Source organism: Staurois parvus, unplaced genomic scaffold, assembly GCF_062004578.1.
Source record: "Staurois parvus isolate SC_StPar_1 unplaced genomic scaffold, SC_StPar_1.0 ptg000129l, whole genome shotgun sequence".
NCBI lineage: Eukaryota > Metazoa > Chordata > Amphibia > Anura > Ranidae > Staurois > Staurois parvus.
Genome location: NW_028317925.1, coordinates 3,009,564 through 3,028,221, shown reverse-complemented (window position 1 = coordinate 3,028,221; position 18,658 = coordinate 3,009,564). Strand labels below are relative to the sequence as shown.

The 18,658-nt window shown below is 46.2% G+C and overlaps 1 protein-coding gene across 1 annotated transcript; it reads left to right on the top strand.

Moving 5' to 3' along the window:
* Positions 1–6,020: 6,020 nt before the first annotated feature.
* On the top strand, positions 6,021–18,335 carry LOC149466448 (serine/threonine-protein phosphatase PGAM5, mitochondrial-like). Its single transcript, XM_089672495.1, has 6 exons — positions 6,021–6,163; positions 8,234–8,406; positions 15,328–15,453; positions 15,970–16,058; positions 17,462–17,592; positions 18,188–18,335. The coding sequence occupies exons 1-6, from the start codon at positions 6,021–6,023 to the stop codon at positions 18,333–18,335; spliced, it is 810 nt and encodes a 269-aa protein (XP_089528621.1).
* The last annotated feature ends 323 nt before the right edge of the window (positions 18,336–18,658 follow it).

Here is an 18,658-nt window from a genome sequence, read left to right as displayed (position 1 = left end):
CGAGAATTACATTTATAAACCGGCACCATAATAAATAAAAAAAAAGGCATGGGGTTCCCCCTCCCATCCACACCAAGCCCTTCGGGTCTGGTGTGGATTTAAAGGGGAACTTCTGCGCCAATATAAAAAAAAATAGTGTGAGGTCCCCCCCAAAATCCATACCAGACCCTTATCCGAGCATGCAGCCTGGCAGGTCAGGAATGGAACCTTTTTTTTTTTTTTCTTTTTTCGGGTCGCCGGCGGTGGGCATTATTATTGACGTTGGATCTGCTTCAGGGGACATTCTTTTAGATTTTTCTTTCATTAAAGGACTTGTCAAAGACCCTGTCCTGTCTTATTTTACACTACATTTTTTGTTTCTTTGTGAATGAGTAGCGGTACCATATCCCCCATACTCATTCACATAGGGGGGTGGGATCCGGGGGTCCCCTTGTTAACCATTTCAATACCGTGCAATTTTACACCTTCCTGCCCAGGCCATTTTTCACGTTTCAGCGCTCTCACACTTTGAATGACAATTGCGCAGTCATACAACACTGTACCCAAACTAAAATTTTATCATTTTCTTCACACAACTAGAGCTTTCTTTTGGTGGTATTTAATCACCGCTGGGGTTTTTATTTTTTGCTAAATTAACAAAAAAAGGCCAAAAATGTTGAAAAAAATACACGTTTTTCTTTGTTTCCGTTATAAAAATTTACAAATAAATAATTGTTCTTCATAAATTTAGGCCGAGATGTATTCTGCTACATGTCTTTGGTGAAAATAACCCAAATTAGGATGTATTATTTAGTTTGTAGGAAAGTTATAGAGTTCACAAACTATGGTATAGATCTGATTATTGATCAATCCTGAAGTACTGACGGCCAATCTAATTTCTTGCGGTCTAAGAATGTCAGAATAGTACAGATATCCCCCAAATGACCCCTTTTTGCAGAGTAGACAGTCCGACGTACTTCATAAGAGGCATGGCGAGTTTTTTGAAGTTGTATTTTTTTTGTCATAATTTTTCGGAAAATGAAAAAATTAAAAAAATTATTTTCACTATTTTTTTTTACATACTGTCACCAGTGCAGTACAGCGTCATCATATAACTGGCATGGCGGTGAACAGCGACACTGACTGGTGACAGTATGAAAAAAAAAATATATATATTTTTTTTATTTTTTTATTTTTTTTTTATTATTTTTAATTTTTTATTACTTTTTATTTTTTTTTAACATTTTTTTTTCATATTTTACTATGACCAAAGTAGTACAATGTTACCATAGTAACATTGTACTACTTTGGGGAAGTGATCTTTTTTTTTTTTTTTTTTTTTTTTTTACACAATTTGCTTATAGCAAAGAAATACTTTGCTATAAGCAAGCATTTACCTGAATGAAATGGATTCATTCAGCTTTTTTTTTTTTGTGCTTAGCTGTGATTTGGTCACAGCTAATCACATGACATGTGCATGTGATTAGCTGTGACCATTCACAGCTAGGCACTAGTATACAATGGATGGCATCATGAATGAAGCCATCCATTGTATACAACTGTCATGTGACCTGCTGTGATTGGCCACAGCAGGTCACATGGTACCTGCAACGGAGCCGGTACTCGGATCTGTCATCGGCCGTGTCCGAGGTACACGCCCGGTGACAGATCGAGCCGCTGCGCCGCTCTGCATTAGCGCAAACGGCGCATGTGCGGGAGCACGCCAAATGGCGTGCACCCGGAGTGGAGAAGCAACTTTCAAGCCGCCAAACGGCCATTGGCCGGGCGGCAAATGGTTAAAGGGGGCTTCCAGATTGCGAAAAAAGCTCCCCGCCCGCAGACCCCCACAACCACCGGCTAGGGTTGTGGGGAAGAGGTCCTTGTCCTCATCAACATGGGGACAAGTTGCTTTGGGGGGGAGCCCCCCTGTCCCAAAGCACCCCCCCATGTTGAGGGCATGTGGCCTGGTATGGTTCAGGAGGGGGGGCGCTCGCTCGTCCCCCCCTTTACGGGCCTGCCGGGCTGCATGCTCGGATAAGGGTCTGGTATGGATTTTGGGGGGGACCCCATGCCATTTTTTTATGTTAGCTTGGGGTTACCCCTTAAGATCCATACCAGACCCAAAGGGCTTGGTATGGATGGGAGGGGGGACCCCACACCATTGTTTTTAGTATTTATTTAATTTTTGGTAATTCTTTTACATTCATCTGTCAGTGAGGAACCCGCTGACAGCTGAAACATTAACACATGGTTGTCACTACTAAAATACCGCATGAATTATTTTATCAAGTCATTCGGCGTTTTAGTAGTGAAAACCAATGCAGAGCTCATGTTCCAGCTGTCGGCGGAGTTCCTCACTGATAGCTGAATGTAAAAGCATTGTCTGTAATTAAAAAAATAATTTAAAAAACCACGGGGGGTCTCCCCTCCCATCCACACCAAGCCCTTCGGGTCTGGTATGGATTTAGAGGGGAACATCCATGCCAAAATTAAAAAAAATTGGTGTGGGGTCTTCCCAAAATCCATACTAGACCCTTATCCGAGCATGCAGCCCGGTAGGCCAGGAAAGGGGGGGACGAGCGAGCGCCCCCCTCCTGAACCATACCAGGCCACATGCCCTCAACATGGGGGGGTGCTTTGGGGCAGGGGGTGCTCCCCCCCAAAGCACCTTGTCCCCATGTTGATGGGGACAAGGGCCTCTTCCCCACAACACTGGCCGGTGGTTGTGGAGGTCTGCGGGCGGGGGGCTTATCTGAATCTGGAAGCTCCCTTTAACAAGGGGACTCCCAGATCCCAGCCACCCCCTATGTCAGGGGTCCTCAAACTACGGCCCGCGGGCCACATGTGGCCTGCCGAGGACATTTATCCGGCCCGCTGGGCAGGGGCGTATCTGCCGCAAAGCAGGGGACTAGGGTTTGGCAGGTTGGGAGAGCTCAGCAGGGCTCAGACAGGAGGGCGGGATCAGCAATTCTAGAACAAGGGAAGGTGGGCTTGGCTTATGAACCCACACCACTCATCTGGCCTCTCTGCAGCCAGCCGGCCATCTATTCTGATCAGTGCATGCAACCATCACGGCCGGAGGGCAGAGCCTAGAGCTGACCATGAAGAGGGGGAGCAAGAGAGGAGACTCCATCGCTGCATGTCGGGTATCACGGCCACGGACCCTAAATAAGTGCAATAGATGATCGATCTCCTCCCTCTCTCTTTCCCCTCTCTCCTCTCCCCCCTTCATCCCTCTCTCTCCCCCTCCCCCCTCCTCTCTCTCCCCCCTCCTCTCACCCCCCCCTCCTCCCTCTCTCCCCCCCCCTCCTCCCTCTCTCCCCCCCTCTCCCTCTCTCTCCCCCCTCCCCACTCCTCTCTCTCTCCCTCCCCCCTCCTCTCTCTCTATCCCCCCTCCTCTCTCTCTATCCCCCCTCCTCTCTCTCTCCCCTCCTTATCTCTCACCCCCATCTCTCTTTACATTGTACACAGATCTAACCCAACAAGGTGTCCTGCATTTACCGTATATTTCGCTCCATAAGACACATTTGTGAAATGTCTGTGCGTCTTATGGAGCGGCCGGACCAGTATTCCCGCCACCGTTGTATGTCCGCAGTCTCTGGTCGTCTCATGTACTATGTCCGCAGTCTCTGGTCATCTCCTGTACTGTGTCCGCATTTGTTCATAGTTTTTTTTTTTAAACTATAGTCCAGCCCTCTAACGGTCTGAGGGACAGTGAACTGGAAGTTTGAGGACCCCTGCCCTATGTGAATGAGTATGGGGTACATGGTACCGCTACTCATTCACAAAAAAACAAAAAGTGTAGTGTAAAAAAAGACAGGACATGGTCTTTGACAAGTCCTTTAATGAAAGAAAAATCTAAAAGAATGCCCCCCGAAGCAGATCCAACGTCAATCACAAAGCCTGCTGCCGGCGACCCGAAAAAAAAAAAAAAGGTTCTGTTCCCAACGATGGCTGCCCAGCCCTCTGCTGTGAGCCTGGTTGACAGTTCTTACATATGTAAGGGGTGGGGCCACCCAGGGACATCATCCAAGTGACCCCACCCCATGTGACATCAATGATGTCACATGGGGTGGGGTCACATGCGTGGCCAATGAACGGGTAATGCAGGCCATGGACGGGTCGAAAATCGACCAATTTTTCGGCCGAAAAAACACCTGGCCGATTTTCACATTGTTAGTGGGTTAATTGGTCGGCCGTTTTTTCAGGTTTTGGCACATTTTTTTTATCGGTAATGTTAGAAAATTTGCGGCCAATTTTGACGATCGGCTGATCATTTTACCGATAAAAAATCTGCACATGAGCTGTGAAGAAGAAAAAGAAGAAGAAGAATAACAGTCCACTATTATATTTTATATGAAAAGTCTTGCGGTTGCAACAATGTATCTATTTGTATCCGAATAAAAACATCTGTATCCGAAATGGATACAAATGGATACATTGTTGCAACCGCAAGACTTTTCATATAAAATATAATAGCGGACTGAAATTCCCCTGTCTCTGCAAGGGACAGAAGTAATTATGGAGTTAAATGCCGGCTATAGACGGGACGAAAATCGGCCAATTTTTTATCGTTGGTGGTAACGTTGGCCGATCGAACGACTGATTATTTTTTTTTTTTTTTTTAAAAACTGCTGATTTTCGACCCGTCTATGGCCTGCATTAGTCTAAACTGGTAACTTGTAAAGGCTTTTAAAACATTGTCTATGGAGCTTTTTAGGTACCATACAATTTTACAGTGTGACATTTTTGGTATCTACTTATCATAGCTTGATCTTTTATATTTTACCCCAAAAAATGGGTATTATATTGTATTTTTTGTGCATTAAAATTAATTAAAATGTTTCTTTTCCCAAAAAATTTGTGTTTGAAATAACTGTGACATAAAATACCGTGTGAGATAAAAACACCCATCATTTTATTCTCTACTTAAAATAAATATATATATATATATATATATATAATATGTTTGGGGGTTCAAAGTTGTTTTCTAGCAATAAAAAAGATTTTTTTTTACATGTAGTAGAGAAATGTCAGCATTGACCCGGACTGGAAGTGGTTAAATGATCACAGCTGTGTGTCAGCCATAGTCAGAGATCTAGAAGGCTGCTTTTACACTGATCCGTTTTTCTTCCACTTTTGCGTTAAAAAAGCGAGAGAATAACGTGTGATTGTGTAATTCTATGGAACTCTTCACACTGGTCTGGTGCATTTTTTAAAATCCTGCTTGCTGCATTTTTGGTGTGGTAAAAAAACGCATCAAAAACTCACCTCCCCATTGAAATCAATGGAAAATGCAGCAAAAACACATGAAAAATGCATCCATGTTGCATTTTTGGTGTGGTTTTTTGAGTCACGTGTCCTGAAAAAATCGCACCTCAAACACAGTAAAACCGCTGCAAATACACATATGCAATCAGTATGAAAGTAGCCTAAACAAGGAGATTACAAGTTTCTTCTACCACTGTAGCAGAGGGACTCGCAGATCTCAATTGAGCACAGAAGTAATGACATCGCCGCACTTGCAGTCCATTCTTTACTTCTTTGAACCTCATAACTGAAGGTCCATATCTCCATACAGACCTGGAGGTAAGCAATGCAGTAGCCTGTCTATTGCACTGATTGAAGTTGCAATGCTCTACAGGCTATAATGCAAAAATGTAATAAATGTACACATAATATATTTATTACACATAATTATTTTTTTATTAATGTTGATACAAGTATTACATTTTTACAAAATGTGGAATATGCCTTGAAGGTAAGAGATAGCAGAACTAGCTTTTCCAGTAGAAAGCCAGCAATGATCTCCTCAAATCTTTCTATGATTGCACCCTTTCGGTATTGATCATTGCCTTTCCCCCAAAGCCTGCACTCTGTCACCATATAATGCCTGCAAACAGACTCCTCCCCCAATGCTTTACTATATAAGGCCTGCAGATGGACTCTGCCCTCATTGCCTCCTATATAAGGTCTGCAGACAGGCCTCCCCTCATAGTGGTTGTATATGCAAGTGTTGGTGGGTTTGTTGAGCATTTACCATGTTCCTGCGTAGGGCTTTCCTGGCTGGTGGAGCAGCACTGTTTGCTGCAGCAGTTCTGAAGCATAGTGGGGAAGATGCCAATACAGCTGCTGTGCTATGGCCACCAACCTTCACTAGGACCTGGGACCCCAACTGGGACCGGTGCGTTCTTTATGTAGTAGATGTGATTTATATCAGCAGGTTAAAGTTTGAATCTCATCTCATGTGGGATGAGCAACTCCATGACTAGGGCAACTTAATTTCTCTTGTGACTGTAGGCGTATTGTAGAGTAATGTTACTAGTCAGAGTGGGACTATGGGAAGTTTACAGGCCACTTATTGGGAAGCCTTCCTATAGTGAGCAAAGTAGATTTTCAGAATTTCTTTATTTTTAAGGGGGTATCAAGTAAACTCAATTCACCTATGTTTTGTGCTATGTGTAAAATGGGACTATATGGTAACCATAGTCATTACAGAAAAGAATGCATACATCTATGTAAGTAATAGATGGTATATGCATTCCTTCTCATACTTCTGCTTTATTTTGGATTTTAAGGTGACTATATACTATACAATGTGACTGTATAATCTCCCCTTTAGGCTAGGATATGTTCACACAAACTTTGTCAGTTATTTGGGAAGTGTTAACGCTTCTCAAATGCCTATGAAAATTCTGCACATGGCAGCACACAGTGCTGCTCACATGGAAGTGTTAGTGTTGCGTCATGGCAAAACTGATGCCTTGTGTCGAGTCAGGAGGCATTCAAGTCTATGGTGCTGCTCTGCAAATGCCTGGCAGGTGGTTGGGGTGTGGATGCAACGTAGTTGTGGAGCATTAATACCATTTAACTTCATTATAGGAGTTTGTGGTATGGTTTTAACGCTTGGCAAACACATCAACCACCTCAAAACTGAGCATGGGGTGTTTTGGGAGCATTTGAGGAGCGTTAAAAACGCTTCCCTAACGCCTGTCAAATGTTATAGGGGTGTTTGGCAGGAGTTGGTCAAGTGTGAATGAGACCTAAGTGTTTCAAACACAATAGGTGGATGCACCTTAACAACCCATACAATTTGTATCAAATGGGGCAAGCCCTTGCACTACATAGTTGAGTGTAGCTTTTAAGAAAAGTGTCATAACACCCAAAAGAAACTTCCAGAATTCTATGGTAAGGAAAGCATGTACAACTACCCTTTAGAGCTATCATCAACTATGTAGTGCAAGGGCCTACCTGATTAGGTACAAACAATGGGCTGCTTAGGTGTATCCTCCTGTTACATATTATTGGAAAATGTAAAGGCAATTGTATAGTGTGGTAAACAGGTGTTTGTGTTAATGGAAGGAAATTTTCACTCTACACCTCCTATTATCTTTACAAAAAGTTTGTGTGTGTTTTTTTTTTTTGTTTTTTTTTTTTTTTTTTTTCATACTAGATGGATACAAAATCAATCTGTTCCTGCATTTGTCCCCCACTGGCTCTAAGGCTGAGACCTGTGTGGTCAGACACTGCTGATTGCTCAGTTCTCCCTGCAGCTCTGAGCAGAGACCTGACCATATGTTCACAATCTTTCCACAGCCTGCAATGGCTCTTTGATGTACACTAAAAGCATGCTTTATCCTGCTGTGGCTGAAAATGGGTTACCGGATACTGCATGCCTGTGATCCCCGGAAGTACAGCCAAATTGACTTTGGTTGTACTTCTCCTCCTTTTTAAAGGGTCCCACCAAAATAGCCAGCTTGAGATCTTTCCCTAAAGTACCTGCATCTGCTGTCAGATGTGCCGTTTAAAAAAACAAAAAAAAAACAAACTTCAACCTTTAGGGTGTGTCTTTGTGGTATTTTTTTTTGTTTGGTTTTTCCTGCAACCTTAGGTTGCACTTCCAGAGGTGAAGGAGAGGTTTGGGAGCTCAAATGACAAGGAGTCAAGTAAAAGTGGAACTATTTCCAAAAGTGCATAGGGCTATGTAGTGGCTATAGAGGCTATGCATTAGGATTGGTTTTGTCACTTGAAAGTATTCCCCCCCCCCCCCCCCCCCCTTTTGTCTTCAGTAGGAAAATGTGACTTTGACTACACCCAGAAGTGTAAACTCCCAAATGTTAACATTTGGGAGTTGTGTACTGAGATTTCAAAAGTAGACTAAGATTTAAGTATCTGCCCTGCCTTTGAACTGACCCACTAACATGATTGTGTGTGGCTTTTTTTTTTTTTTTTTTATTCCCCCAACACCTTGTAGACGTGAACCAAGATCTCTGATCAATCTAAATGACCTCAGAGGAAGTAAGGAAGATTTGAAAAGCGAACTAAAAAAGTATAAAGCGAGGGCCAGACGTCACATTTTCCTTGTTCGTCATGGACAGTACAATGTAGCTGGTGAAAGCGACCCTGAAAGAGTCCTAACGTCACTTGGTAGGTTAAAATTCATGACTATGGCCTTTATCCTCCACACTGGCTGCTTCTTAGGATTGCCACCTGTCTGGTTTTAAAGCGGTCATTTTTCCCTAGTCATCTTCTAGGACAGCTCACTTGAGAGATAGGGCTCCTCCCAGGAAACACCCGCTCCACCTTTTTTTTTTTTTTTCCCTTTATAGGCGTCCTCTCTCCCATTGGCCCCCAGTTTTAGTGTTTCCTCCGGCCAGGAAGGAGCTACGCCCGTTTTTTTTATTTTTGTCTGGGCTCTCTGGTGGAGTACAGAGGGTCCCTGGCTGAGGTCCCCCCTTCCTCCTTTCTCCAAGCAAGGCAGGGGCCTTGTGGGGGGGACCTTTCAGCCAGGTTCATACTAAAATGGCCTTTTTAGGGTGGGGGCGTCGGACCCCAGATGGTCCCAGCGGGGCTCTCCAGGGGGGTAGAGCCCGCTCCGCCGACCGGGGCATTGGTGCCTTTCCCTGCGCGAGTTTCAGGTAAGTCTTACCTGCTCCTGGATCCCGGCAGCATGGCCAGGAGGCACGGCTGCGGAGGGTCAGGACACTGCAATCGCGTCGCTTCCGGCGCAGGAGCATGGAACGGCCGCCGCCATATTGGAAATGGGCGGCGGACCGCGAAAGGAACCCGTGCCACGACCGCTTCTCCATCGGCGGCCGTGAGAGGGAGGTCGGTGAGTGGGGATCGCAGGGGGGGGGGGCGGAGCCCGCCAGTCCCTGAAAAACCGCCGCACCGAGGAGGAGTCTGCGGCAGGATGGAGGCAGATCTGTCAGGGCCGGGTGAGGTCTGCGGTAAGGTAAGGGCCTTTTTTGGCCACTCTTCTTTATTTTTTTTCCCCCCTCCCTCCCCCCCGGGATAATGGGGTACCCCCACACACAGGAGGAGGATAGAGGGGAGAAAGAAGCTCCTTGTGAGCAGAAAAAGTGTGCCACTTGTAGGAAGAAGCTGGCGAGCTCCTGGAGGAAGCAGCTCTGCCAGGGGTGTATAGACAAGCTCATCAAGAAGGAGTCTGGATCTCTTTTTAAAGACTTCCTACAGAATGACGCAAGATGTCCAAGACATTTCAGAGCTTCAGGGAACAGAAGCCGGGGCCGGCCCAGGACGAGCCCCAACCGGGCACTTCTGGTAGCACCCAAGGGGGGGAAAAAGAGGAAGCTGGACCAGGTAGCGGCTGTAAGGGACTGGGAAGAGGCCGAACAGTCGGGCACCTCAGATTCGGAGGAGGGCGAGATTGAAGCTCAGGGCCCAAAGGCAGACAGGTTCCTTTTTCAGGCGGAAGACACGGAGGACCTGTTAAAAATGATCTACGAGACCCTGGATCTGGAGGAGGAACAGCAGGACCTCTCTCTCTCTCCACGACCAACTGTACGCAGGGCTACAGACAAAAAGCAGCCGTACATTCCCAGTGCACCCTGCCCTATGGTCCATGATCAGGAGGGAATGGGAAGAGCCGGAGAAGGCTTTCCTTCCCAAGAACCTCAAGAGAAGTTTCCCCTTTAAGGAGGAAGATGCCTCTGTTTGGGAGACTTGCCCGAAGCCAGACGCCCCTCTCTCGAGGATCTCTAAGGAAACGGACCTGTCCTTTGAAGACGGTGGGTCCCTGAAGGAGAGCATGGGAAGCGTCCACAGTGAATTTCAAACCAGCAGTGGTGACGATCTGCGTGTCCAGAACCCTGGATGTGTGGTTGGGGCAGCTCCGTTCGCATCTGGAACAAGGCACCCCAGCGGAGGAGATTCTGAAATCGCTGCCGGCGCTGGAGAAAGCGGTAGCCTTCATCGCGGACGCATCAGCAGAGACCATCAGACTCTCTGCCAGATCTACAGCGCTCATAAACACGGTGAGGGCTATCTGGCTGAAATCTTGGCAGGGGGACCTGGCCTCCAACTCTAAACTCTGTGGTCTGCCGTTTGAAGGAAAACTCCTTTTTGGCCCGGAGCTAAATTCAGTCCTGGAGAGGTCAGCCGACAGGAAAAAGAGCTTCCCGGTCCCCAGCAGGCAAGTTGGACGGAAGGGGTTTCGCCCATCCAGGCAGTACGCATCGAGGGAAGCTAGGTTCCAGACCCAGCGCCCAGGCTGGGGCGCGAGAAGAGGCAGGAACGAGCCGGGAGGCAGGGGAGGGTTCCTCTTCAACCCAAGCCAGAATAGACCCAAGACCCAGCCAAAGTGACTGGAGAGGCCAGGTGGGAGCGAGGCTGGGGCGCTTCCACGCACAATGGCTAAGGATAACCCAGAACACCTACATTCTAGAGGCCATTCACAGGGGGTACAGAATAGAGTTCACAAGGGCCCCCCCTCAGATTCTTTGCAACATCCCTGCCAAAGGACAGGGCCATGGCAGAGGCATTGGTGGACCTCCTACAGAGTATGCTCAGACAGAATGTGATCTGCCGGTTGAGAGAAGAAAGGGGAAGTGTGTTCTTCTCCCATTTCTTCCTAAGGAAAAAGCCGTCAGGTACTTTACAGGATGATATTAAATCTGAGGAAGGTAAACCAGTTCGTGAGGCCCAGCAAGTTCCGTATGGAATTCATATACACGGTAAAAGAACTCCTGTCGCCTGGGGTGTTTATGGCCTCGAAAGATTTGCAAGACTCATACCTGCATGTCCCGATAAGAGAAGAATCCAGGAAATTCCTGAGGTTTGCGCTGGAAGGCAAAAAGAGTCCCGTGCTGTTTCAGTTCAACGCACTCCCCTTCGGCCTGTCAGCCCCGACGATATTTACCAAGATCCTAGCGGAGCCTTTAAGAGTCTTGAGACTGGAAGGGATAAACATCATCCCCTATTTGGACGACCTGCTTTTATTTTCGGACACAGGAGGCCTGAGATCCCACATCGAACGTACGATATCTTTTCTGGAAAGTTTGGGGTGGCTTATCAACAAAGGTCACAGCTAGCCCCCTCCAGGAGGACTACGTACTTGGGGTACGTCCTGGACTCCGCACATTCCCGCTCGTACCTGACATCAGAAAAAGCCCTCAAACTGCGGCAGGACACAAGGGCCCTCCAGAGGATGTCGACCTGCGCGGTCAGGACCGTGATGAGGATAATTGGGAGGATGACAGCAGCAATACCAGGGGTGCAATGGGCGCAACTTCACTCCAGGGTTCTGCAAAATCACACCCTTTCCCACTGGGACGGGAGCCGAGCAGGTCTGAGTTCCAGGATCCGCATCACTCACGAGGTGAGGGAATCGCTAAGGTGGTGGGGAAACATCCTCACCTTGGAACGAGGAAGAAGTTGGAGGCTGGCCAGCCCAGTGAGGATCACCACGGATGCAAGCATGACTGGTTGGGGCGCCCATATGGAAGACTGCCTGGCCCAGGGCACGTGGGGTGCAGTAGACTCAAGCAAGTCATCAAATTACAGGGAGCTGTTGGCAGTTTTCAAGGCACTTACGACCTTTCGGGAAAAGATAAGGGGGAGAGGTGTCCAGATTCTCTCCGACAATACCACAGCAGTAGCATATTTGAACAAGCAGGGAGGCACAAGGTCCCCAAGGCTGATGGAGTTGGCCGGATCCCTCCTGAGCTGGGCGGAGGAAAACCTAGAGTTCATCACGGCAGTGCATCTGAAAGGGGACCTGAACCAGTTGGCGGACCAGCTGAGCCGAAGAGAGGTCATCCAGACAGAATGGTGCCTCAGCCATTCAGCATTCAATCAGATATGCGCCAGGTGGGGCTCCCCCTCTACGGATCTCTTTGCCAACAGCCAGAATACAAAGCGGGAGAGGTACTTCTGCCTGCAGAAGGACCCCAAAAGCGCAGGGATAGATGCGCTAGCCTAGCAGTGGGAAGGAGACCTCCTTTATGCCTTCCCTCCATTCAGACTACTGCCGAAGGTGGTACAGAAGATCCAGTTGTCTCAAGCCAAAGTTATTCTGATTGCGCCGTTCTGGCCCAAGAGATCATGGTTCTCCCGGTTGAAGGAGCTAAGTTTAGCAGACCCATGGATTATACCACCCACACGCAATTTACTCACCCAGGGGAGAGTGTTGCATCCTCATCCAGAAAGGCTGTCCTTAGCGGCATGGCTTCTGAGCAGGACAGGCTAGTGGAAAAGGGGCTGTCGGCAAGAGTGGTCGCCACCCTCTTGGATGGCAGGAAGAGGTCAACAAACGCCTTGTACGACAAAGTCTGGAAGAAGTTTTCCGCCAGGAAGGTCAGAAACGAGGCACCGGGCGCCCCCATTTTGCATACAGTTCTTGAATTCCTTCAAGCCGGGGCGGATAAGAATCTGGCCGCCAATACCCTCAAAGTACAGGTAGCGGCTCTGTCGAACTTTCTGGAGTTGAGGTTGGCGGCAGACCCATTGGTAATCAGGTTCCTGAAGGCTATCTCCAGGCGCCGTGCCCCGTCCATGCCAAAATACCCCACATGGGACCTGGGCACAGTCCTGAAGAGCTTTCAGCAAGGGCCTTTCGAACCGCTGGATGAGTGTTCGCTCAGATCTGTGACTGTTAAAACCATCCTCCTCACAGCATTCGTTTCTGCCCGCAGAGTTAGCGAGTTGCATGCCCTATCAGTGATTGAGCCGTACTGCACCATCTTGTTGGATAGAATCATCCTCCGCACGGACGCGGCCTTTCTACCTAAGGTCACGTCACATTTCCATAGATCTCAGGAAATAGTAATACCTTCCCTTGAGGCCGATCCGGGCAGCACGGAGAACTATAGCAGGTTAGAAGTTTGATTACATACATCGAACGCACAAAGACATGGAGACACTCGTCCCGGCTTTCCGTCCTATTCCAGGGCCCAAGGAAGGGGGGCGGTGCTTCCAAGGGCACCATCGCAAGATGGATCAGAGAGGCAATTTCGGAAGGTTACAAGACGGCGGGCCTGTCGCCACTGCCCGGCCTAAAAGCACACTCCACGAGGGCCTCCGTGGCCTCCTGCGTGGAAAAAGGGGGGCCTCCCCCGGACAGATCTGCAGAGCCGCAACGTGGTCCAGTTTCTCCACCTTTACTAAGCATTACAGACTGGATCTGATCGGCAGCAAAGACCAGGCATTTGGCAGGAAGGTCCTACAAGCAGGGTGCCCACCCTAATGTACGTATTTCTATTCTACTCCTCTCAAGTGAGCTGTCCTAGAAGATGACTAGGGAAAACGCAGTTATTTACCTGTTAACTGTATTTCCAGGAATCTTCTAGGACAGCGTAACTCCCCCCCGATTACTGTATGATCACACATTTATGTTCAGGTATGTTGCGAACCTATGAGGGGATATCTTTATTACCGGTTTTCTTCTTTGCTTTCTCCTAGGCCTTCGGTCATATTCTTATACTGGGGGCCAATGGGAGAGAGGACGCCTATAAAGGGGGGAAAAAAGGTGGAGCTGGTCTTTCCTGGGAGGAGCCCTATCTCTCAAGTGAGCTGTCCTAGAAGATTCCTGGAAATACAGTTAACAGGTAAATAACTGCATTTTTTTTACTCCTCTGTCTGAAGGAGGGTTTTCTTTCAGTGCATGTGTAGCCAGATGAGTCCTTGGTGCGCATACTGTCCCTAGGTCTGTGGGATTGTAGCTTTGAGACTATGGGATTAGTCAGCCTTTCAGTTTTGACAGCAGAAGCTGCTGCTGAGGAACTGGCTTGGATCACTCTGTCCTTGTTGCTCCCCTGCTCTGGTTCTTGGAAATTGATCTAGACTCAGTACAAGGAGAGATCCATGCAGATGGGCTCTTGTAAATAATTTTTCAGGTTTCCTTTATGTATTGACCATGAATTCTGTTAAATCTTGGTAGCTGAAACCAGTTACAATTGTAGTGTTGACAACCCTTGCAGCAGGAAAAGTCTGCCCTGTTAGTCTTGCGCATCAGAAAAATGCAGTCACTTGCACCATTGTCTGTCCTACATTAGCAGAGCACACCCTAGACCTGTCTGTACTACCAATTAAAGATGTACAGCTTGACCGGAGCCATTTTATGAATGGCCAGATTACATGGCATTTAGATGACTGCAGTTAACCACTTGCTGACCAGATAGCCAAATGACAGCTTCACCACAGCCAGCCAGTTCTGGGAGGGAGTCATGACTGCCTCCGGGGGTGCTCACCCGGCGATCTCCATGATCACTGTGTCCTACAGACAGCGGCATTTTACCACGTGATCAGCCATGCTTAACACTGCAGATCACTAGTAAAAGGCATTGCCTGTTATCAGCTGCACTTTGACAGCATGAGGAAAGTCTTGCTAACTGGCAATTGTCAGAGGGATCGGCACTGATCAGTGCTGCCCAGCAGCGCCATCAGTCAGTGCCCATCATTGCATATCAGTGTAACCTCATCATTGCACATTAGTGGAGAAACATTACCAGTTTGCAAAATTTTATAATAGAAACAAATTTTTTTCTTTGAGCGCAAAAAATAAACACCCAGTGGAGAGTACATACCACCACCACCACAACTTATTATTGTGAAAACATTTCATATGGGTGCAGTGTTGCATGACTGTGCAATTGACACTCAAAGTGCAACAGTGCTGAAAGCTGAAAATTGGCCTGGGCAGGAAGGGGGTATAAGTGCCTGTTAGGGAAGTGGTTAAGCTTTTGACTTGCCTGTTCTTGTGCAGTTGAGAAGACAGTGACTGAGTGCTCGGGTTAAAAGCCAACTATTTAAATTCAATACTGAATTACCATTACAAAAACCAATGAAATGTGGGGGGAGGAGGAATGTTTGTTCTTTACACTCCAGCTTCTACCTGCAGTGCTAGGTAAGGGTCATGGGCCTTCCAGTGAGATCTGACAAAGCTTGATCCCAAATCTCCTCCTCTTCTGAAAGCATTCCTCATAAGTATCTTATATGAAGATATGGTATTGACTTTGTGCTAAACTGTTACATTAGCTTGGCTACAGGATTGCATATATCAGGTCCCCTCATCAATTTCTGGTTTCTCACTGTATTTTCATGCTGTAGGTCGTGAGCAGGCTAACTTAACTGGTCAACGCCTTGCTAATTTGGGCTACACGTACAATGAGATGACCTATTCTACGTTGCAAAGGGCCAAAGAGACATCAGAAATAATTGGCCAGCATCTGGGGAGTAAGTATGAAGTGAAATAACTGGATTAGCAGAATTCAGAAAGCCAAGGTGTGGTTTTTTTTTTTTTTTTTTTTTTTTTTCAAAAGTGAACAAACCCAAAATATCCCAGCCACTCCTATGGACACTACTGCTTTTCTAGAGTAGAAGGGAAAGTGTCAGGTTTTGCAAGTGCGTACCAGTATAATTGGCCTGGGTTTTGTGGAGGTGGCAGTTTGGAAGGGCTCTAGGCTAACCCACAGAGGCTTAAGATCCAGCAGAATGTTGCTATGCCATTTTAAATGGGTAATAAAGTCCACATACAAGGTGAAAAACACTATAGGACACCCATGTACTGAAATTGACAAAGTAACCACTCCAATACAGCTGCCCTACATATCTTGTGATAACAGGAATGACTGTACATGCACCAGATCTAGGATATGATGGTAGACAATAGGCTGGTAGCCAGTCTGTACACTAATATGCATACATTGTACTAAAATAGGGACACAACCTTTTGTGTTTTTTTTTTTACAGACATGAAACTAACTGGTTCTGACTTGCTAAGAGAAGGGGCTCCCATTAGACCAGATCCAGAAAGTTCTGACTGGAAACCAGATGTTGTGGTGAGCCTTAAATATCAGCACTGAACCTGTGACTTTATGGACTTGTATGTGTTATCAGGTTGGAAACTTTTTATTTGTATGGAAAGTGAGCAGCTATTAAGGTGGGTATGGCAGTTTCAGCATGTGAAAACTAACTCCAGCTAATGCCTCTGCAGTACTAGGTGTTAGACCTGTAACAGTACACATCTATAGCTTATTAAACTATATCAATCTCTTAGGGAGTAAGTGGGCACTTCACAAAACAAAGGCTATTGCCATGGTTTCTTTGAGGTATGACTTTTTTTTTTTATTTTATTTTTTCCACCAGGGTAGTACATCTTGTGCAATGTTCCAAAAAACTCCAACATGCCTATACTTGTTGCGTGCAGTGGTTTTGCACAGAAGTCAATCCTCCTTCTCAGGTCCCCCACAGCATGCATCTTGCTATGGGGGCACCAGCTGCTGTGTCCATTCACATGGAGCTGTGGCTTGGCCCCACCTCTCCTCATTGGCTAACAACTTTAAAGTGCTACTAAATTCCCATACTCGCTGTGAAACTTAAAGGGTTAATCCTCCATTGTGTAAAGGCATTGTGATCCTGTCTTCTCTGATCATCCCCTTCTAATGTCCCTAATCCATCTAGTACAGAGCTAGGAGTCGCTCTGCACATGCTCAGTTTAGTGTGTAGGTTTTTGGGAGGGTGCATGTGATCAGCACTGTTCAGACAGGGGGTTGGGTTATGTAGCCTCATGATTCTTGGAGCAGAATGAACTCCAAGCTTTAACCAGTGCTCAGCTGGACCCTGATAGAAGTCACAAGACTGCTATATACTACTGAAGGTATTTGGCAATTTACTAAAATCGCATTTCCATGTAGTGTACTGTGGGAGATCATATAGAGTCCTGGGTTTAATAACACTTTAAAGGATTTGTAGCCGGCAAGGTGTCGCCTGCATTAGACGAAGGAAAATTTTACTACTTCCCCCTAAGGCATAACTTGCAATGCAGATAGGGGCCCTAACTAAAAAAAACTAATTGTTTTGAAGGTACCATACTGAACAATAGAAGTCACTAATCACCAACTGAAATATGCTTTGTCTCCCTGAAGAAGCAGGCTGTGTCCCACGAGTCAGCAGCTTGCAAAGTATTAATCTGGGAAAGGCTGTTTTTGCTGTGTTAAAAATGAGCCACCAAAATATTGCTCCTAATAGCACAAAGTGGTAATTGTTATAAAACTATCTGCAGTTGTAAGGAATGTGGTACCAGTAAATCATCCTTCCAGCAAGGACTAAGACCATTTAAGTCTCCCACTCCATTCTCCAATCATTACACTCAATGCATTTGAGACTTTGAATTGGCTTGTGCTCTTCTAAAGTAATTTGGTCATTGCTAAATGCTTTATCTGATCTGGAAATTTCTCTTCAGTATTTTGAGGATGGACCACGTATAGAATCTGCTTTTAGAACCTTTATTCACCGTGCAGACCATGAGCAGAGAGATGAGAGTTATGAGATCATAGTGTGCCATGACAATGTTATCCGCTACCTTGTATGCAGGTAAGGGGGAAACTGCATCTCCTTTTGATGTCTAGCAAAATGGTAAACATTCTATATTTTGTATGTTAAGATGCTTGTGATATGTGGCTTTTTTGTTTTCCCTTGGGTGTACGCACATCAAAATGAGTGATCCTTGCAGCCTGATACTAGTCACACTGGTATGCTGGAGATACATTAGGTCTCCTTGGACTGACGGCTAGAACAGGATTGTGAAAGTGGTGACTGTATTGGCAGTGTACTTCTGTTCAGCTAAAGGTTGCTTTTTGTTCCACACTGGACATGTAGTTCCAGGGTGGTGCATTCCACTATCGCATAAAAATGTGTGCATTTACATAAACTGGTGTTTAGATCGTGCAGCACTGGCAGGCTCTAACTCAAACAGATGTTTCTATCTTTTTTTTTTTTTTAAACCTTTTTTTCATAGAACAAACTTCACATTAAAGCAGCAAGAGGTCATTGTTTCTAGATGGTGTAGAATTTGGGACATGATCTAGGGTTTTGGGGGGGGGGGGTGCAGCAAGTGTCTATACATAGTGTATGTGTTCCAATTGGTCTCTGTTTTTAGGAAACTACTAAACTTTCTTCCTCCTCCTAGGGCTCTTCAGCTGCCTCCTGAAGCTTGGTTACGCATGGATCTAAATCATGGCAGCATTACTGAACTTGTGATTCACCATGATGGTCATGTAACTCTAAGGATGCTTGGTGATGCCGGGTATATGCCTACTTCTAAACTCAGCTGCTAAACTGGATGATGCTGTGCTTTATGTAAAGACAAAGTGGGTTCAGGATCAACACAACTGCTTCCCAACTACAGGAAAGACTTGATGCAAGATACTCTAACATATGGTGATGGGATTTGGCTTTCAGTTGGCACTATAGAAGTTACTGCAATATAGAAATATGGTGACTGCTAATTACAGGGAACACCATGGCTTATTACCCACTAACCACTGCAGAGAAGTGGTGGCGCTGCACATTATGTATAAAGTATATGATGTACACATGTGTTGTAACTTTTTAATGTCTCTTGTATCTCTGTTCTATTATGTGTTCTTGTATTAAGCTG